This window comes from Leuresthes tenuis, unplaced genomic scaffold (assembly GCF_036924035.1).
Source record: "Leuresthes tenuis unplaced genomic scaffold, fLeuTen1.0.hap1 SCAF_13, whole genome shotgun sequence".
NCBI lineage: Eukaryota > Metazoa > Chordata > Actinopteri > Atheriniformes > Atherinopsidae > Leuresthes > Leuresthes tenuis.
In genome coordinates this window covers 14,441,329-14,462,086 of record NW_027325367.1, presented here as the reverse complement: position 1 = coordinate 14,462,086, position 20,758 = coordinate 14,441,329, and the positions used below count along the sequence as shown (strand labels likewise).

The 20,758-nt window shown below is 44.5% G+C and overlaps 3 protein-coding genes across 8 annotated transcripts in view; 1 reads left to right on the top strand and 2 right to left on the bottom strand.

The window, feature by feature from the left end:
- Positions 1 to 817: 817 nt before the first annotated feature.
- On the top strand, positions 818 to 11,438 carry fez2b (fasciculation and elongation protein zeta 2b). 4 transcript variants are annotated; one of them, XM_072362284.1, is made up of 11 exons: positions 818 to 1,224; positions 4,097 to 4,205; positions 5,200 to 5,319; positions 5,574 to 5,715; positions 6,058 to 6,185; positions 6,505 to 6,654; positions 6,950 to 7,030; positions 7,529 to 7,604; positions 7,756 to 7,821; positions 8,387 to 8,414; positions 8,794 to 11,438. In XM_072362284.1, exons 1-10 carry the CDS (start codon positions 920 to 922, stop codon positions 8,395 to 8,397), a joined length of 1,188 nt encoding a protein of 395 aa, XP_072218385.1. In that variant the 5' UTR covers positions 818 to 919; the 3' UTR covers positions 8,398 to 8,414; positions 8,794 to 11,438. The 4 variants fall into 4 exon arrangements, with proteins under 4 accessions (XP_072218385.1, XP_072218384.1, XP_072218387.1 ...); XM_072362283.1 differs by lacking the exon at positions 8,387 to 8,414; XM_072362286.1 differs by lacking the exons at positions 6,950 to 7,030; positions 8,387 to 8,414 and having other exon boundaries at positions 5,203 to 5,319.
- A 694-nt stretch (positions 11,439 to 12,132) lies between these two features.
- On the bottom strand, positions 12,133 to 15,638 carry LOC140266989 (usherin). The gene is made up of 6 exons (XM_072362137.1): positions 15,116 to 15,638; positions 13,777 to 13,940; positions 13,588 to 13,692; positions 13,096 to 13,167; positions 12,838 to 13,011; positions 12,133 to 12,707 (listed from the first exon to the last, which is right to left on the bottom strand). Exons 2-6 carry the CDS (start codon positions 13,831 to 13,833, stop codon positions 12,618 to 12,620), a joined length of 498 nt encoding a protein of 165 aa, XP_072218238.1. The 5' UTR covers positions 13,834 to 13,940; positions 15,116 to 15,638; the 3' UTR covers positions 12,133 to 12,617.
- A 3,350-nt stretch (positions 15,639 to 18,988) lies between these two features.
- Positions 18,989 to 20,758, bottom strand: part of LOC140266889 (estrogen-related receptor gamma-like) — a 29,630-nt gene continuing 27,860 nt past the window's right edge. For all 3 annotated transcript variants that reach the window (XM_072362016.1, XM_072362015.1, XM_072362014.1), the window contains exon 8: positions 18,989 to 20,670. In XM_072362016.1, the coding sequence (XP_072218117.1) occupies positions 20,426 to 20,670 (245 nt within the window). In that variant the 3' untranslated portion in view covers positions 18,989 to 20,425. The remainder of the gene's footprint in view (positions 20,671 to 20,758) is intronic.

The following is a 20,758-nucleotide window of genomic DNA, read 5'->3' as shown; positions in this document are numbered from 1 at the left end:
ATGTGTCGCACCACAGAAAGAGGCCTTTACATACATACAGACTCAGAATGATAATGTTCTTACCGTTTATCTTCTGAATGTGTAGAAGTTTTTATGTCAGAAAATTAGACAAAAAGTGACAGTCAAAGGTATGTCCAATCTATAAATTGTTAAAACAAAACTTTCCCTGTTTAGTACTTAAATGAAAACAATTACATTATGTATGTATATCAATATATGCAAATGAGTCATTTTTACCTGGGAATGCGCAAATATCTAATGAGAAAAACTGGATAACACAGCATGCATGCAATTGGATAAGCTGCTATTTTAACCATGATTTTTACTTTATTTTTAAATACTACCATTTTTATATCAATCCATCGTTTCCACAGTTTTTAAAAGATGAAAACAAGCTAAGTTTCCTCATTTCCTTTCGGGTCAGTCAAAGGGTCCAAATTTTAACAGACAATTTCTGCTAGATTGAACTCTCTGCAGCCACGAAATATCGCAGTAAAACAAGGGTAACAAACATTAGCTGGAACATTTAAACACGTTTAACACTCTGAGGATTAATGAAAGCATGGTGCATGTACCCAGAGGATAATAAACAAAAAAAAGTAAAAAGTGCCTTCTCCATCTATCCTCCACAACAACAATAAAACTCGAGCAGATGCCACTAATGCAGTCACAAGAACTCCAAATACAAAAATGGTTAAAAAATTGTTTCTTGTTGTTGATTTTTGTTAGCCACAGTAACTTGTTTATTTAGCCTCATCGGAAAGGGGGAGGGGCATCCAACCATACGTCACGTTGCCCCGCCCATTCCAGCTTCAGTCTGTACTCAACCAACCCGCTGTGTCTCGTCGTCTCTCAAAGCCGAAAACAGAGCACCATTGAGGACCTTTACCCGACCGCCAACCGAGCTCCCACGGCAGTCATGGCGGCGCCGTTGGCCCACTTCGATGAGGACTGGCAGGACTTTAACGAATTCAAGCCGTCCTCTGAGTCGGCAGACCAGCTGGACCAGCTGAACTCAAATGTGGGCGACGCGTCGGGCCTAGACGAGTTGTCCGACGTGGACAACAGTTTCTCCGGTGAGATGTGCAGCTTCAAGTCGGTGGAGGACCTCGTCCACGACTTCGACGAAAAGCTGACAGTGTGCTTCCGAAACTACAACACCGCGACGGAAAACATAGCGCCCGTCAAACCCATCACCGAGGATAACTTCCTGAAAGACGACGAGTAAGTGTGAATTTTCTGCCAGTTTTAATTGTGCTCACTTTTAATCTCTCTGCTCGTTAGCCATGTTAGCCTCAGAGGCTAACCTGGCATTGACATTACCCGCTGCGGGACTCCTCTGAGTGTAGCTAGCTTCAATCAGTGCAGTGCAAACTTTGGCTGGCGGCATATTTTCAGCCACCCTCTACATCTTCTGTTATGTGACAACAAATTGTGTTTCCTACTGTTTCATTCTGTAGGGAATCGGGAATAATTGCCATGGCATTAGTATGAAATGAAATGTAACAACATATTTCAGCTGTCTGGTTTGATGGAAGGATTCGTTTTCTTTAGTGTGTGTTTAAGACTGAGGAGGAGTCATGCCACGTTACAAGAGCTTGGTTTCTTTTCTGATAGATTGATTGAAGCTGTTAAATCACCAATAATGCATGTATGTTGATTTTTTTTTTTTCTTTTTTTTTTTTTATTGATTGCCTTAATCGTTTGAAACCAAATAAAGTTATCACGCTGTTTTCTCCCTACTGCCAACACAGCATATGATCTTTCATTTATGATCTTGTGATTTAAAGGGTGCACTGTTGGCATCTTCTGTCTCTGCTTTAACAGCCCTTGTTATCTCAGTTGGAGGCCCTTCCCAGTTCTATCTCAGTGGCTTTCAAACGTGACAGCGACTTACTCACATGACAGCGTGCCATTAGTGCACAGCAGCCTGTCACTTCACTCCCACAGCGAGCATACGTGAAACTTTAACCACAGTGGGGGCACCGTGATTCACCCTCCTCTTGCCCTTTGCATTGAACTTTTGGTGGCCCGGTTTGTTTAATCTGATCACATGATGTGTGCAAGGTGCTGCCGTATATCCATTTACACTGACCACCTCACTTCAGTCTTGGACTGAAACAATCAAATAAAGTTGCATACTAAACAAGGGCGTACAATGTTTGTATGTTCTCTTTGCCAGTTTGCACAATGATAGTGTAACATCTGCATTTGTGTGCAGTGCACATAGTATTGCAATCAGACACGTGTCAGACAAATAAAGGTCCACAGTTGTCATAGACATTATTCACAGATGCTTGACAAGCCTGTCTGGACTGCGGATCCGTCTGTGTTTAGCTTTTCTTTTACATCACAGACCCATGTGAACATTTCTGTGGTGGAAATGAGCTGACATAGATGTTATAGATCCATAAACCGTGATTTATAACTAGCATTTGAAGTGTCGAGTGTACGATTTATGAAGCGTAATATCTAGGAAGGTTGTCACAAGTGTCAGCCGGTTCGTTGGACATTGGCGTTGAGGAAATGTGAGCAGACCTAATAAGATCCTTGTAGCGTGGACACGGACTCTCTTAATAGACGTGCACACAAGAAAAAAGGGTTGTTTTAAGGGAATGTATTTCTTAGTTAATAGGAGGGAAAATCTACGATGAGATGGTTGGTCAAACAGGGGGGAAAAGTGAAAGTTATTGAGAGAACAGGAGGAAAAAGGGAGTGAAATAATTGGACATCAGCCTGGCAAAGCCAAAATAGGGACACCAGGCTCAGTGAGAGTCTTTTCTGGATGACTGCACTTTTGCACTACGTGCCCAGCCTATTAACAAGTTATCGAGCAGGACCGTGTCTGAGACGAACTACAGGACGACATGGGTGGAAAAGAAATGTGCGCTTCACTTAGAGTAAGCGGAAAAGCAACCGAAATGTCAAGTGTTATTGCACACGTCTGCATGGATGTTAAACCGGACAAGTGGGTACAGTGCTGGAGCAGAATCGTATAAATGCACTCACTGAGACTTGACGAAAGTGCACCTAGTGAAACCGAAGCTAATGGCAAATTTTGGCTTGCGCACATGTGCCTGAGACACGGTCAATGCTTTGGACAACAACAATGCTCCCTGCCAGCTATTGCCCTATTTAGAACAACCCAACAGCTCACCAAGCAGTGCGTGAACACTTCAGGGAGAAACATGCATCTTATATAAACGTGTTTGTGTGTGTGTTGGAGGAAGAGATGGTATGACAGTTCAGAGCCACTGTGACACATGGGTTCACAGCATCCAGCCTGTCGCTGCTAGCACAGAAAGAGCCAAGAGAACAAAAAGTGACCCACCTACAGTTGCCTTGAATCAGATCCTGAACAGATCTGATCTGATCGTCGTGTCGTTGTGTTTAAAAATGCTAAAATCCTGCTTAAAGCCTTCAGGACTGCACAAAATGAGTTTGTAACTCAATTTTCCTCATCCCAAATGAAGTCCCAAATGAAATTTTTAATAGAAATGATCGAGTTCTTACAAGAACCTTGGAGAGGAAACAGCGTGAGAGTGATGTTTGAACCTCTCTGCTAAGAAACTAAATGTTTGTGATTGCACACATTGCACAGGACCCTTCAAATCTGGTAACAAATATGTTTTTCAAGCTCAAGATGGATTTCACAGCAACAGACTCTGCGCGGCCATCTGTTCAGCTTCCACGTTTCCTCTGCCAGCGTGCGGGCTGCAGAATGTTGTAAACATTCAACAGTTTGCCGGTATAATGGCAACACTGTTTCTACAGCAGAACGATTCTGCCAGCAAAGCTACCGGACAGCACCGGTTCCATGGAAAATTTCCCTGAGCTCCCAGCCACGAATCAGCTGCGTCACACGTCTCAGCAGCGTTCTCTGGACACGTAGTATGTGCGATTATAAGAAGTTACAGGAACATCGCAGACATCGTGGGGAGGGGGTCAGAGAACAGGACACAAAACTGCCAGCTAATGCTGCGTCACGGCGCAAAAAGAGAAGCAGGGTTTGTCTTATCTACAACTGCAGACTGCTGCTCGTCTGTCTCATTTCACAGTCTTTAATTTTTTCTGTCTTCTTCTTGCTTTCTTCCAGGGTGTGGAATTCTTTGACAAATAACTATGGCAACGTGATGCCTGTGGACTGGAAGACTTCCTATACCCGGTCACTACACCTGCCTTCCCTCAACCTCACTGAGCAGGAGGTAACCAACCCCCCCCCCCCCCCCACACACACACACACACACACACACACACACACACACACACACACACACACACACACACACACAGCCTGTTATATAGGGTGACATTTCAAGCAGGAAATGAACAGACCACAGTCCTGCATATCTCAAAGATTTACAGTTTACTGTCCCGAACTGAGCTAGCTCTCAAATTTCTAAATGACTAAATGCATATCCATACAAACCTCATTAAGAAAGTTACAGGATGTTTGTTGCTCGTGGCAAAGTGCTGCACTTTGGAATTCAGAACTCAAAAATTCCATCTATCTTTTAAGGCGGTCGGTCTCTACTCCAGACCAAACAAACCAGGTCGGGTGCCTTTTTAATGCCCCCGAGTTGCTCCTCTATGAAGACGTTGCACAGAAACCCAGAGCGGAGGCTGGGTGTGGAGTCTCACGCTCCCCAGCCCACCCCTTAGAACATAAGTTCAAGACCATAATTCATCCTAAGTATCAAATTCTTACTAAAGTTATTAATCGATTTATTGCCCAACAGCATGATCGTTCAGGCAATGCACCAAAACAAAGACTCTCTTTCTGTGTTTGAAACGGGCCTCGGCAGAAAGAGACTGTGTTACTCAGGAAGTAATTAAGGTTTGAAAAGTTGCTTCCAGATTCAGTTTGTAACTGTGATCCAACAAGCTTTCCTCCTGTGAAATATTATGCTGTCATTCGGTGTGTGTGTGTTGAGAGGGAAGGACCAGCTGTGAAGAGTGTGTGTGTGTGTGACTGAGTGAGTGAGAAGGATGGCGGGGCTGGATCAAAGCGCTGCTATCTGAAAAAAAAACGGAGAGATGGAGTAAAATCCCCAAGTTTGAAATGTTATCAACGCTTTAAAAATGAACGGAACTTCGGATACTTGATCTCAGTCTGGTGTGTCAAAATGTTTGGTATATGGTACTTTGAACCTGTGCTCTCAGTCTGCTTCACCTCCTGTTTTTCTCTGAATCTGACAGAAGTTGGATAACCAGTCTTTGGATCTGTCGGACGACGATGAGGAGCTGAGGGAGCAGTTGGACATGCACTCGATCATTGTTCCGTGCATCAACGAGGAGCCGCTTTTCACCGCTGAGCAGGTGATCCACTCACACACGTTACTGAACGCCGCGGCGTAACGTCTTGGAACCTTTCAGGCACTTTAACGTAATACGAGTGTAAAGTGTTAGTTGATCAGGATTAGCACTTCACGCATGCATGCATCAACCCTGGCGTGCACCTCGCCGGCAGTCAGGGGATTATTTCAGAATGTTTGCAGTTTGAGCTCAGAACCGACAAACATGCCGCTCCAATGTTTTTCTGCGTGCTGATTTACTGCGGTGTTGCTCCTCAGGTGATAGAGGAGATAGAAGAGATGATGCAGGAGTCTCCAGACCCGGACGATGACCACAATCCCTCCCAGTCCGACCTGTCTATGCTCTCTCAGGACCTCCATGCTTTGAAACGCTCCGGCTCCAACACGAGCTACGAGGAACGTGAGTACAGCCACAGAAGCATGAATCTTTCTCCTAACCCTCCTGTGGTGTGATTTGATTGGCTATGTTCACAACCGCGGAATGAACTGTAACGGGGCACGTTGTCCACGACACAATGGAACCGCACACACACACACACACACACACACACACACACACACACACACACGTGATGACATACTTATGTAACGTGTAACAAACAGGGACAGACATTGAATGTGTTACACTAAATGTTATGTAATCAACAGGATACGTTTGGCTTGAAAACTGAGTGCTGTAGAATTTAGAAGCTATGAGTCTTAACTTGACTTGAATCTTGACTTGTTGACATGTTGTCTGCAGGACTGCGTCAGCTGTCTGTGTCGGAGCTGACTGAGACTCTGGAGGAAGTGGAGGCAGCCATTCGCCGCTACAGTGAAGAGCTGATCCAGGTCCTGGCGCTGCGAGATGAACTAGACTATGAAAAGGAGGTACTTTGACTTGATCACGTTGGAGTTTAAAATCGGTTAGAAAAATCAGCTGGCATCAGAAGCTTTGAAATGTTCAGAAAGCTTTAAAAAAACCGGCACGTGTGTTATGTGGCGAGAACAGACAGCAGCGCTCGCAGCGCTCTGAAAGGCAGTGGGAGGTCAGCGAGTCGCCAGCAGCTTCATGTTCACATTTTCATTTGCCTCAGTGTCACGACTCTACCAGAGTAGTTTTGACAGAATCTAAAAATGGATTCCTCTTAGAGGGTTTTAAGCACAAGGAACACAATGAAAGAGTGTGTGTGTGTGTGTGTGTGTGCAGGTTAAGAACAGCTTCATCTCGCTGCTGATCGACGTGCAGAACAGGCAGAAGGAGCACCGCGACCTGCTGCGGAAGAAGAAGAAAATCAGAAGTACGACTACGACGGGGCCCAACGGCCAGAGGACGGCCAGCACGCACATACCGGGCACGGTGAGTCCCGTGGTGACATGCGGCGGAGGACGTGAACAGAAACAGACACATAAGCCGTTTGCATGCTCACGTTGAAGGTCAGCTTAAATGGACACGAGCACACATCACCACACACATTCTCATGTTATGGAAAGAGATGCATGACCTGACAGATGGTAGTTTCTAGTCGGAATCATTTTCTTTGCTAGCACCAAAGCTTTCCTTAAAGCCTTCTTCCCACTTTCTCTTGACATAGAAACCTCCTCATCTCCAGCCAATCTCTTTTTCCCCCCCTCCTTCCTGTCGCTCCTTGTAGCTCCTCACTCTGGAGGGACTCTCCAGTGTCATTCAAAATGGCCTCCGTCAGACTTTTGGCAACACAGGAGGGGACAAACAGGTGCCCCTGCTCTTTCTTTCCACTGCAGACATTTCTGTGCACCTGTTCTTTTTATCTTTTTTATTTCCTTCCTGTTGTCACTGGCATGTTTGTTTCCTTCAGCACTGCTACCGCCACTCATTTGGTGTCATTCGTTCAGTTTGACTTGTTATCGTGGCATCGCTTTTTCTCCTTTTTTTTTCCCCCCTCGTCTTCAGTAACTCTTTTCTTTCTTTCTTATTTATTTATTTTGCAGCTTGTACTGTTTCATCACCTTAATCTTCCTTGTAATTTAAGCCAAATTGCTGCTGTCTAACTTTGCCTGGAGGCGTTCACACTGAGCAGCGGTTTCAGACCTCCTCAATCACCGCCACGTTGCTGATAGCATTTTTAGGCCTTTGCCATTATGCCGACACTAGTCTCTTTATTTTCTTCCACGACCTTTTAAAAGCAAGTTAAGACAAAGTTGAATGAGTAACAGTACATAGTTTTCAGTGGAATTGTATCTTTCCTTTTCAGTACCTCACCACGGTAATCCCTTATGAAAAGAAAGCAGGCTCCCCTCCCGTTGAAGACCTCCAGATCCTCACAAAAAGTGAGTTTATTTCTTTCTTTTTTTTATCCGCAACACCATAAAAGCACACAAACAAGCTTTCACTGAGATATACTGACAGAATTAGACATTAGACCAGCTGGTTAGATGTCAGTATTTGCACTATATTACGAGCTTCTCTCTTCCCCGGCAGTCCTGCACGCCATGAGGGACGACAGTGAGAAGGTGCCCGCCCTCCTAACCGACTACATCCTCAAAGGTAAACGCTCCGCTTTTTAGTCAACTTCTGAGCTCCGTTTCTTCATTTCTGTTTGCGATTTCTCATTTCTCACTGAAGTTGTTGAAATTCCAGCTGAGCGCCTACATAACTCTTAGGACCATCTTCATACAGTGGTCTGGGCATTAAAGCTCATGCAAAGTACAAAGAAAGTTGTATTCGGTCAAGAAAAAATGTACTTTTTCATTTTCTCATATATTTGGAATGAATAGAGATGCTTTCCTATGGGGTTTATAAGAAAGAATAGAGTAAAATACATGGGGTATAATAGGAAGAGCCCTCCAGTAGAACCAGACTTGTGGCTCGGCCAGTTGGGGAAGCACAGAAACTAGGATTTCTATCAACAGATCAGCCAAGATTACAGCCATTAACTGGGAAATTGAGTACTTATTACAATGCAATATAAACCCAGGTTTACACGGAAATTTAGGATCCTTTGTTTTGGTAAAAAGAAATCACTGATTTGATTCACCAATTGCAACTTCTTGTCACTGATGACATCTCCCTTCCTTGTCTTTCACCTGTGCTGCACTGTCCTTTTTGGTAGCTCTGGTATGAGAGCGGTGGAACCTGAGGTTTGTGAGGTTAACGCAGGTCATTCACCTTCAGCTCTTGAGTCAAATGCCCCCTTCTTCCTCTCTGTCTGCATCACATCATCTTCACCCAGAAGAAGCGGCCCCTCCCTCCCTCACTCACTCTTGCTGTAGTGCTTCCTGTGCTGTGTAGTGCTTGTTGCTGCGCTGCACCCGCCCCGAAACGACCCAAACGCTCTCCTGTACTGCGAGCTTGTAGTGACCGCTGCTCACGTATTGGCTTCTCGCCTGCGACCGACGTTTCCTCCTTTCTCACCGCTCTTTTATCCCTGTGGTAGTTGCTCTCCCATAATTCACAGCTCCCCTTCCCGTGCCCCCTGAGCAACATTTATCTCCAGCTGCTGTGTCCTTGTCTTTGCAGTCCTCTGTCCCACGTAAAGGCGAGACTGGCGTTTCCGGAGCCATCCGACGGACCAGCAGAGGAGGGTCATTTGGAAAAAACCCAGATGAGGGGGGGGTTGAAATCCAAACCTTCCTTCTTTTCTCCTCACTTTGTGACATCAGAGACTTTTTTCCCCCTCCCTTGTGCTATTTTGTACTCCTCCACTTTAGTTCTTAAGTTTTTAACTCTAGACATGACTCTCGGTCTGTATAGTATATTTAGAATCCTTTTTCTTCTTTTCTTTTTTTTAATCCTTGAGTGCATCCCTCTTCATTCTGACTGCATGATGACTTGTCTGTGGATGCTAGAAATCAGTGTTAGTCCGAACACCTGAACAGTGAAGCGTCAGGGAAACAACAAGGTGGGTTTGCCCCCCACCACCATCAGCTGGCCTCAGTGAGGGAAATGCAGTCCACTTTGTCTGTTTATTTTTTTCTTTCTGTGTAGCTGCCTGACAGGGAAAACAAACGCCTGGCAGAGTCTGTGAATCTCAAAGTGCCAGGCGACTCTTTGGTATCGTCGTAAGTGGCGAACCTGAATCGATTGCACATGACGTTTTAAGGATCAAAGAGGAAACCCTTTCATTTAAACCTCCAACAAGGTCGGCCTCTATCGCTGCATGTTGGTTTTGGGTAACCGCTCGGCACAAGCAGTGAGCTGAATGTTGAAGATGACATATTTTGTATACGATTGAGAGAAATTGCACAAATTTTTAGTATTTTGAAGAAAAAAAAGAAAAAAAAAAGGGACAAAAGCGATATGACTTTAGAAAAGTGATGGCTGGATGAACAAACATGTAAAGTATATTTTTGGATGGGAGAGAGGGGGGGGGGGTGTGGGTAAAGAGATTAGGGACTCTGTAATCATTTTGTAAATGCTGTCTATTGACCTCTGAGCCCTCGAATAGTGACTCCGAAGTGAAAACTTCCCCATTAGGCATCATTTTACGAGTCTGCAGATACCTCACGTTTCCTTTTGGCATTAATAGAGATGAATTTGATCGCATTATTGGCTCGACGGCGTCGTTAAGTTTACGTCTTGCTTTGTTTATCGTGTACCTGATCTGAAGTTGTGGGCGTTATCTTCCAGTAGCCTTTTACTCTCGTCTCATGCAGTAGAGGCTCACGTGGAAGATGTGCCAGACAGTACAGCGTAGTGCTCGCCGCAATTTAAACCACCTTAAGGGGCATTTCACTGATTTTAAGAGAGAACTAATCGGCCAGTAAAACTTTGGCTCAGAAGGACTTTTGTCTAAGTTGATGAATTGACCATAAGGATGTTGATGTGATGCCATCTCTTCCCCCTGGACTTAAGAAATATAGAAGGAAAAGCCTCCATTAGTTTATGATAAATGCAGGATCCAAACTAGAAAGAGAGGAGTTTTAAAGTAGTTTTAAAGCAGTTTTCAAAGTGGGAGGCAGGCCTCCCCACAGAGGGTTCCATATGATTTACTTAAAAATATACACCAGCAATAAAGAAATGATGGATTAAATGTTTTTTTTTACCTCTCACATTTCCAAAACTGTAAGACGGCTTTGGACAGAAATGTTGTGTCCATCCGCTGAGATTAGAATTGTATTATTTTAGTACATGGAATTAAAACGTTTTTTTAGCTGGATCTTTATAAAAAGCACTCAGTTTCCCAGCTCAGATCAAAGGATCTGTCATCAAAGGATAACTGACGTGGGGCTCAGATCAGCAGGAGAGTACGCTGAGCAGCCGTATGTTGTTCTTCCCTTGAGAGCGCAGTGATGAGAACTGACGACACACGACTGTCTCCTGCAAAGGCGAAGAGATGTCAAATTCACTGTGTAGAGCGTCGGCTCAAACCACCGCAAGACCTCTGTGATTTTAGCAGTTTCAGCTGGTAAAAATGAGCCCTTCTCAGTAGCTCTTTATTCGGTTCCCTGTCAGAATTCAGTTGGGACACTTGCTGCTAATAAGTACTTCACACAACCCTGCAGTAGAAGAAGAGAGAGGAGAATAATCCTCTTTGATATAGCCGTTCATTTGCAAAGCTTTATTTCCAGCTCATGAGGCAACACAGGCTCCGACGCCTCACTTTTCCATCCAAAATGGTACTTTGTCACTCAGACTATTATTGAATAGATTCAGACAATAAGAGTCGTAAATCACTGGAGTGCCCCTTTTGAGCCTCGTACCACCGTTCAGGGTGTTCATCAGCAGCCCGCTACACTCACACCCGCTCAGGTCTGTCAGCGGCGTTGCTTCTCAAAGATCTTGTCGTAATCGTTGCCAACATTTTGGACTCTTTGTTTCGTCTCCAGCAAAGCTACGGGTGGCCTTGCTGCACTTTTAACCCTTTCATTTTTTTATTTTTTTTTTGTAAAGCATGGTAGCCACTCGATTAACGGAGGCGTAGCATTACAAGTACAAACGGGTTTAAACCTGGAAATGATTGTGGTGTCAGGGAACGAGGAGGGAAAGGGCTGCGACGGATTGCTGGAGCGTTGCTGAGATGAAAGGGGTCCTTTCGAGGGAAGACGAGCTCCTAGTTCCGTATCTTATCATATTATCATCGACAGCTTTGAAAACATTTACAACCCGGCATGTGCTGCATGCACTTTACCGCTGCAAACGCATTTCTAATGATTGACTTTTTTTACATGTTCATATCACACTAAAGGGACACAAGTGCACATCACGTTTAAAAAGTAGAAAAATGGTGAAGCGGATTGAAGATTTGACCTGTTAAAAGGTGTCAGAAAGCCTCAGCAAACATATCTGTGTGTCTCCGGGTTAGAGATTTATATTTGTAAGCACACAACGACGACGACAGCAACAACAAAAAAAAAAGAGGCTGCCTTTGTAAATGCCTGAAAATATTTGTACATTTAATAAATCCATTTTGTTCTTAATGCAATAGAATTCCCCCAGTGTGTGTGGGGGGGTTCATGTTTACCGTCTCATGTGGTACTGCAGTTTTATTAATTTATTCTGTAAATGTTCGTTTTTGTTACAATATTCTTGAGTGTACTGGTGCAAATGTTCTTGTGCCCACATTGCATTGCAACTCATTTCAAATAAAAAGAATTGAAAAAGATAATATATATGTGAATGTTGTGTGATGTCAGTTGGAAGGCGCGTTGTTTTTATAGTTTCATCTGATCATTGCTTTCAGCAGCTAGAAAGAAGCTTCGTTTGTGGTTCCTTTTCAAATGATTTAGTTGTTCACAGTGGCCTAGTTTGACAAACCAATCAGCATGACATCATTTGGCTCTTCCTGGTTTTAATGGTTTTAACAACTGTCATCTTTTCTAATCAGTCAGACAGGATGATAAAAGAAAAGAAGAGGGGGAAAAAAGCTACAACAGATGAACTTAATGGCACTGACGTACACCTTTGTGTGTTCACCAGACAAGTGCAAGTTCACACCAGTTTCTGATTTCCATCATCCAAACGCATTTAAAGAACGACGGGACACATTTTCCAGAGGAGAGCGGTCAGAAAAAGTAAAACGGATGCAAAAATACCGGATGGGAAAGGTTTGATATATGACTGGTTTCTTATGTCAGCCGCGCCCGTTTAGACACTTCAAAAGAAAGAAAAATCATTCTTAAAAAGCAGCCGCCTCTGCCCTGCTGCGTTTAAATGTCAGAATCGTCACATTTTCCTCGTCCCTCTCGGTGTCATCCCAGTTATTGGTGAACGGTGCTGGGCTCCTCGTCCTTGGCGTTTCCCCCTCAGCCGCGGCAGGTCGGAACAGTCTGAGCGCGTGGCCTCGCTGCTCAGACTGTCAGACATCCAGGGTGTCCCGCCGGGGCTGAAAGGCTGTCGCCGGGTCACAGGTTGGTGTCGGTGAACATAGTGTGCTCCTTCCTCACGGTGCTGAAGCCTTTGACGGTGTCGACAAATTCCTCGTCATCCATGAACTGGAGAGAGGGGAAACGGCTTGTGAAACGCAATATGCTGTCATGTTGGAGGTCATAAGAAAAGGTTGCATAAGTGTGACTGTGCTTGCAGTTTGAACAAGTCCAGCATACGTGTTTTGGGTTCTCTTACCATCCCGCTGTCATGGCCTGAAATGTTTGGGTCCCACACATCGTCATCCCCCGCGAGCGACTTGCCATCCATCATCTGGCTGACGCTACGTCTCAAAGAATTCACGCCGAGGACGCCCAGTTCACCCTGCAGAGGAACCTCATCAACAGGCTCACATTTGGCTTCCAGCACTTCCTGCAGAGACCAAAAAAAACAAACATTTTACTTACAAATAAAGCACAAACTGTTGTTTTGCATGTGTTGATGGGAAACTTTTACCTCGATCTTCATGGTGAAGCCCTTGAGGGTCACGCTGTTGGAGAAGCTGGTGGTGTCGGGTACCGTATCGAACTGTAAGGCAAGAGTGGGCGAGACTGCTGTATTTGGGCCACAAACGCGTAGAAGTACGTGAGGAAACTTTCTACGGCGTGCTAAATTAGTGGAAACTGTCAAAAGGTTGACCCGAAAATAACTTTGAGGAAGGTCGGCGAGATGAAGATGCGTTCTCAGGGGGAACGGGTCAAGATGTGATGTATTTCAAAAGCTTCTAAAAACTCTAAAGAAAGAAAGAAAAAAAAAAAGCCAAAAACAAATCAAATGTCAGCTAGAGCTGGTATTATTCATGCTGGGGGCTTTCTAGGACATATAAGTGGAACAGATCTATTGAAGTTTCTGCAACTAGAGGTAAAATATCTGCTGCGATGATGACCCAGTTTGTACATTTCTGTTGCCAATCTGAAAATTAGGCACCAAAGCTAAAGCAGCCCTCACCAAGACAGAGTTGCTGGCTGGGTAGACGGCCATGGGGCTCCTCTTCTGCATGGGGAGGGCCACCAGTGGAGGTCTCTCCCTGGTGACGTGGGGTTTGTTCAGGGCCTGGTGCAACACGGACAAAAGAATCGGTTCAAGCTTTTCCTTCTTACCTGAGAGCTGCCGCTCTGTTTTCACGCCGTCTCTTACCTTATGGAGCGTGACACCTAACACGACGGCAAGCAGCAGCAGGGCGATGCCTGCCATCACCACAATGAACCACAGCTCTTGTACGACTTGCTGGTTTTTCTGGCCTCCCTCGACCTGATCACCACCCACTCCTCCTCCTCCTGGAGGAGAGGGGCTCGGTGAATCTGGAATTCCAAACACATGTAAAAAAAAATTGTATTTAAATGCTGCATTAAACACATATTTTTTTAGGGTTTGATAGTCATGGAAGGATGACAGAGCAGACCTGTAAGGCTCAAGTCCAAATTCAAACCATCGCAATCAAGATACAAAACAGTGATGAGCAAAAAAAAAAGTTCTGAACAACCGCAAAGTGGGACAAAGATGTCTCAAAACAGATAAAAAAAAATCATGCACATTGCTAAGACCTAAAACGAGTCCAAGACTGACGAGATGGAAGGTCAAAGGTCAGCGGTGTGAATTCTTCAAGAACACAAACCTACAACCCAGAACAAGATGAAACGGGAACAGAAAAATGGATGAATGAACGGCGGATTGACACAATCAGGCCCAACATGACTGAAATGAAACCGAAACAATCACAGAACCAGAACAAAGAATCTACAAATGACAACACAAAGAGGCTCAAAACCTATTTATATTCCTTTGTCCTGCTTCTGTAAGAGGGGTTTGAGGACTATCACAAGTCTAACACACAGGGTACGTCTTATTGATTTTATTCATATACATTAAAAAAAATTAAATAATGACGGTTAACCGGCATTTTGTCACATATTACATGTAAAAACACAATTATCAGCCCGTATTTGCAGGATTTACCACCTTACAGCAGAATTAATTAGTATCCTCCTGTGAACGTACCTCAGATGGTCCAAAGGGAGTGAATCGATGATCGATCTTATCACTAAGCAGTTCTATGAAAATGTCTTCTTCAGTAAAAACAGCTCGCACCCTGGAGGATTTACATCTGACAGATGTCACCAATCAATACTGTGAGAATGAAAGACGATCACGTGTGAGCTGTGGAACAGATAACATAGTAACGGGAGACACAGTGGCCTGCGTGGCCTAGTTTTAGGCATCAGAGATGGCACAAGCCTCCACACAGTATCTTTCCCGTATGTCCACAGAGTACAAAAGTACTTGCTGTAAATGACTGGAAGTTGCGGGTATAGCGCCAGGCTCCTGGAAATGGCAAAAGAAACGCGCAAAGAGTAGCCTGCAACATTTCTACAAGAGTCATCCCGTAGAGGCCTATGTTGTGGATTGTCTTGTTACACCATGAGAAAAAAAAAAGCCTTCATGGGCTGATGGGGGGGGGGAGACAGAGGGGACTCACCAGTGCTGGGGTCCGTGGTGCTGGCAGCCCCGCGCCGAGTGACGCATCGATCAAAAGGCCAAAGACCTGCCAAGTGTTTAGGATCACACCTGTCGCCCCATCAATATTTCACACCTGATACTTTTACTTGCTGACCGGAGGAGACGAGATGTGGGAAGAAGAAAAAAAAAAAGTTAGATCACCCAGTCTCGCTCCCCAACCCCGCGGCTGACATTTCCCAGAGAGAACAAAGAAGAAAATACGCATCTCGCGTCAGAACTTAAGAAACTGCGTGGCTGTTCCGCCGTGCCTCTAAAACTCCCACCAACCTTTGCTTTTCCTAAGCAGCGCCATGGTAACAGTCAGGTGTCGGGTTTCCCTTTACCTGAAGACTTGTAGCAGATCGCCCCTCTGACACCCCAGAGCTGTTTGTCCTTTCATATCAGGATAGATGTCTCCGATCCATTGCGCCTGAGGCTGTTTAGTTTGGGCTTTCATTGTGTTCCAAAAAGTATCCCAGTGCTTAAGGGGTTTCTAATATGTAGTGACCAAAAAAAAAATAATAAACAGAAAATATTTCATTTACCACAGTGTGCGTATGCTTTCATGCGTTTAGTAGTTGAAGTTGTTGCATTGGTGGAAGCGCACAGGTACATTTTTGTGTTTATGAGCAAGAGAAAAGAGAAACATCCTCACCGAATATGAGCTTGAAATAGATCTGAAAATAACATGACCCAAATGTTCAGCGTGGTGCCCTGGCGATATGCTCAATAACCACACGATGGCGCTCAGCGTCTTCTGGTAGTGCCGCTGCTCGGAAGTGTCCGGTTGAATGAGTCAAAGACAGCAGAGAGGGGAAGTCGTTATGCAAGCCAAGCTGCAGTGCCCCTTATCCTCAGTCCGCAGCTAAGAGCCACACTGCAGCACTGAAACCAGTTGCACAAAGTCAGCTTTCTTCGCGTCATCCTCAAGTTAGCGCCGATGTGCATCTGCGTGTCCATCTGCAGCGCGGAAACACATCACAGACATGGGTGAAACTCTGGGGTTTGGATCTGGACCTTTACAAATGTTCTACTGCTCTGCCGTCTTGTTTCGTTCCTCTACCTCAAATCCTCTTCCCCCACCCCACACTCTGAGCAGAACAATGGGGCCCTCGGAACAAACTCGTAATGTGGCCTATTTCCCTACTTACTTAAAGGCACCCCTTCACTTGACCTTCATATCGCAGAGTGATGCATACAAAAAGCTGGATCGCAGTCCCATTTTTAATAGCACGTGACTTCTCTGAGTTTAAGATCGATGTGAGACTTTAATGTGAATCGTGGTGGAATCCAGTCATACTTAAAACTGTGTTTTACGCACGAAACCTGTAACGGTCAAGTTCGCAAGGTCAAAATTTAGATTTTCACATCAGCGAATATGCCTTCCAAGAAACAAACATCATGCAAAACAATTTCGGGAGCCTTTTCAAGGGGAAACTTTGTAAGGTTAGAGGAGTTTACTGTCACCGCATGTCACACAACAAAAACAACCTTGGAAATTAAAGTGATTATTTAGCTGTCTTGTAATCTGTAACCGCTGGTCCTCAGTCTCTGTCACCACTGCTCTGTATCATAGCCCCCCTCCCATATCAACTCTCAGCTCATTTGATTTATTTTTACAGAGGAGCTATCCTCCATCTAATACCCTAATCAGCATTCATACCTTGCTGTGGTGATTCGGGACAATGCTTTTTTTTTTAATGGAGGAAGTGATCTCACCCTTGAGTGCCAGAATCAGCCTTTTTTTTTTTTTTTTTAACAGCCCATCTCCTCTGGGCCCCATCCATCACCAGGGTGTCTGGGCAACACGGCCACCAGACATATACTAACTCATTTAAGAAGAGGAACATACGGGGATGTATCACTCAAGATCACTAACTCACTTACTGACAGCTGATGTGGGGAAAATTTCTCCAGCTTGCTCCAAATCCCTCGGTGCGCTCCGTGAGTTTTAACCACAGATAAAGAAGGAGATTATTTGGGTTCTGCTGACAGATGGGGAGGGATATGGGACAAATTTGTTCACTTGGATTTTGATTTGCCTTTCTATCGATTGAGCCATCCTCACTGAGTCAGGTTTAAGCTGCTCCTTTAATCTTCTCGTAAAAGCAGTGTTGCTCATTTGTAGCTAACCATTCTTTTTTTTTTTTAGAATTGTGACATGAATAAAAAAACATCAGGAGCTAACCAGCTCCTTGGAATGAGGTGAATGCAACCTCAGATGAGCATCAACACGTGACTGTTATTTATCTGTCAGAATTCAGAAACTAAAGGCACAACGCAGAAGCAGCGTTTTTGTATGACGTCACCAGTACCTCGCTCATAGAGGAGGATTCTTTCAAGCGTCGCTTCAGTCCGTTGAGGTTTTGCAGGCTCTTTTGAGGTCCCACCGCAGTATATCAGACAGCTGTAGTGTTGGACCGCCGCAACACCTCGGTTCTTTGCTTTTTCCCCGTCACTCTGTTGTAGATATTGCCGCTGTGCTTGGGCTCACCGGCCCGCGGCTTGACTCGGGTTTCAAAGAAGCTTTAGTTGTCAGACAGACGGCCTCACAGCTGACTTTTCTGCTCAACAGATGAGTTCGTCGTCAACTCGATGACCTCAAGGTGCCCAGGTCCTGTGGCTGGCAGACAGGCCAAAGTAATCAGCCCTCCACCACCCCAACTGTGAGCCGTTTGTGCTGATGTGCTCCTTGTTATTTTCACCAAATAATGGTCATAGTGATGTTCATTATGACCAAACATCCTCCATTTGGCCACATCTGTCCAAAGGGCATCGTTCCAGAATTCCACCCTTGCAATCCTACACTGTGCTGCCACGTGCTTTCTCTTGATTATTCTTCCAAACAAGCCATACTTGTTCAGTCTTTTTCTAACTTACCTGCCATGAACTAGAGCATGTAACATGCTAACTGAGGCCTGTGGAATCTGAAATGTTTTTCACCAGGTGAATCAGACGATTCAAACCTTTTTTTTTCTTCTTTTTATGGGCCTTGACATAAATAGCTTCAAACTGGAGAAAGTTGTACTTGTTAAATGTCACTGGAGCTGATGAAATTCTATTATATATGGTGTTTTGAAAAAAAAATCAATTCTCCCTCTCAATTTAGAATACATAACGGCTCGTTTTGAGGCATTTGATGAAAGCAGATTCTAGTAGATGCTTAATAATGCATTTGTTGGCATCAGCTACTTATCCCAAGAAGCATCTATTACTAAGTAACTGAGAAAGCGTGGCACGGTGCACAAATCATATGAAATGTTAATCATATGAAATATGTCCATCTGCGTGAATAAAAGGAATTTAAGTGTTTCACATACACTACAGGTGCTGTCTTGTAGCCTCTGAGGACATCTAAGTGGGCGCTGATTGAAGAAGTTTAAAACACACCATCATTCAGGAGCAGATCACAAAGCCATTACAGACGCTTCACATGAAGAGCGGTTGAGAAATTCATTGATTAACCACCAAAATGATGCTTTTCTCTACAACTTGTAAATGAAAAAGATTGCAGCATTTCTGAAATACCTCAATAAACAGTAAATTAGAGAAGGAGTTTGTTCACATTGAATTGGCTATGAGTGGAATGCCTCTGCTTCTATTAGCCTCAACAGGCCACTGATGACCAGCTCTCTCTGAGGCCACTGTTAGACTTCATTACATTATGGCTGTTAATTATAAATCTCCATCCAACTGGGCTCGGATGGCTGTGATGGCCCATAATGGGCCATACATGGAAATAACAGTCTATTGTCAGACTGTGCAGAATAGACTGCGCCCACTTACCAGCTCTTAATGAATTTGCTCCAGACCCCCTCTCCGCTTTAGTGAAGAAGATGACACTGGGAGAATATGAGCTTTTGCATTGAGGGGATCGTTTTTATTGCCAAAAAATCCACCTGAGAGTGAAACAGCAACGGCACAGCTCATCCAGACAAAGCTTATTTGCATCTTTAAAACACCTCCATTGGCATACGACCGGATGTATATACAGTAAAATCTCACCGGACAAATATTTAAACAGTCGCATCGCTGCCACATCTGATCATCTTTCACAAAAATAAGCCCGCCTCGCGGTACCTCGAGTCAGACAAGGAGCGAGACCTCGTGGCGTCACAGCCGAGATTCCTCCCACGTTTAATCCCTTCATTCAACACGGGCGGCAAAAGACACATTTCAGAGACTCTTCACACAACACACGCTAACAGATTAACAGAGCCAGGTTCCCCCAAAACGTTATGGCTAAAAGGAAAAGTAGTGCACAAATTTTATCCTACACACAGACTTCTACCATAGAAAAGACATCAAGCGTCTCCCTAAATCCAGGATATACAGTATGGCAGCCTTTTTTTTTTTACATAAAGTCATATTAGTCTTCTACACAATTCTACAACATGATGATCCTCAGTACAGATTCCACAAGCACAGGTTCCACTTATAATCGGGTTGTCTCTAATGTCATGATATGATGTAGATTTCAGTGCTGTAGCAGAGAAGCTGGTAAAGAGAAAACGTCTCGCAACGATATCAGATAAAAATCTTTAAAAAGAAGAAGAAAACAAAAAAAAACAAAACATTGTCCACTGCAGTTGCTCATTTATAAGCAAAATAAACCAAAAAGAACAGTCACTTTTAAATAAATATTACTTTTCTGTCATTCAGTTGCATCGTGACATTAAGTACTCATTCCCTGAAATAGTTTGCTTGAACCAGGAGGCCGCTTATTGTGGTGTCACCTCCTCCCTTCCCTTTAATCCCATGTGCATGAATGCAGCGAGGAGACGAATAGTTGTTCCATACACAACCGGGGCAAGGAGGCAGGTTTTTTATATGAACGTCTCACAGGCCACGTCATTTTACTGTGGACATTTGCTGGTATTATTCAATCATACGAGTCGTTACTCTTTGGCAAGACTTAACCGGACGCCACCGAGGACACGCTGACCTTTCCCTATACAAAAAGGATAACTTACACCAAATCAGAAAAAAAGGTCTCTAAACGCACAAGAATGCAGATTTTACAGGCTTTCGAGATGAACAAAATAATCCACGAGGATCTTCAAGTATCAGGTGGTCTTTTGAGAAAAGAAACTATGTTTGGCATGTAACTGGAAATATCTGTAGAAGGCGACTCTTCTGCTTTTACACCGTCCGTCCATCTGTCTTCACCCTTCAAAGCGGGTCAGCATACTTACACAGGTTTGACTAACCAGTCCAACCCCACCGTTACCCGTTGTCCTTCGTTCCCTTTCGTCCGAACCTCTTGCATCGGGACTTGTCCGTGTTCGTATCAGACCTTGGCCTCCAGCAGTTCGAGGAATAATTTGTGCATAGGCACACGGCCGTCCTGTTTGATGCTGCAGAAGTGCTGGACAGCCCGAGCGGCCGTCTGACGGAGGAGGGGGAGGGTCATGATCATCTTGCCTGCACGCCGAGGATCCTCTGGGTGCTGCGCGGCCTCGTAGTCCTGCAGCGCCCCGTGAAGGACGTCCTGGAGTCTCTGAACCGCCTCCGAGTCCTCAATCTGCATGGAGTCTGAAAGAGAAAATGAAATTGTGAATCTCAGGTAAATTCTTGTGCAGCAACAAAGCCTCTGTAAGTCTCTGTAATAACAAGCTCATCA

Bases quoted from the DNA above. Each gene is read 5' to 3' on its own strand.
- fez2b (XM_072362283.1), top strand. From the start codon at position 920: ATGGCGGCGCCGTTGGCCCACTTCGATGAGGACTGGCAGGACTTTAAC. The intron at 1,225-4,096 runs GTAAGTGTGAAT...GCTTTCTTCCAG, and splicing joins AACTTCCTGAAAGACGACGA to GGTGTGGAATTCTTTGACAA. The intron at 7,605-7,755 runs GTGAGTTTATTT...CTTCCCCGGCAG, and splicing joins CCTCCAGATCCTCACAAAAA to TCCTGCACGCCATGAGGGAC.
- LOC140266989 (XM_072362137.1), bottom strand. From the start codon at position 13,833: ATGGCAGGCATCGCCCTGCTGCTGCTTGCCGTCGTGTTAGGTGTCACG. The intron at 13,693-13,776 runs GTAAGAGACGGC...GTGTTGCACCAG, and splicing joins TAGGTGTCACGCTCCATAAG to GCCCTGAACAAACCCCACGT. The intron at 13,012-13,095 runs GTAAAAGTTTCC...TGGTCTCTGCAG, and splicing joins GCTTCACCATGAAGATCGAG to GAAGTGCTGGAAGCCAAATG.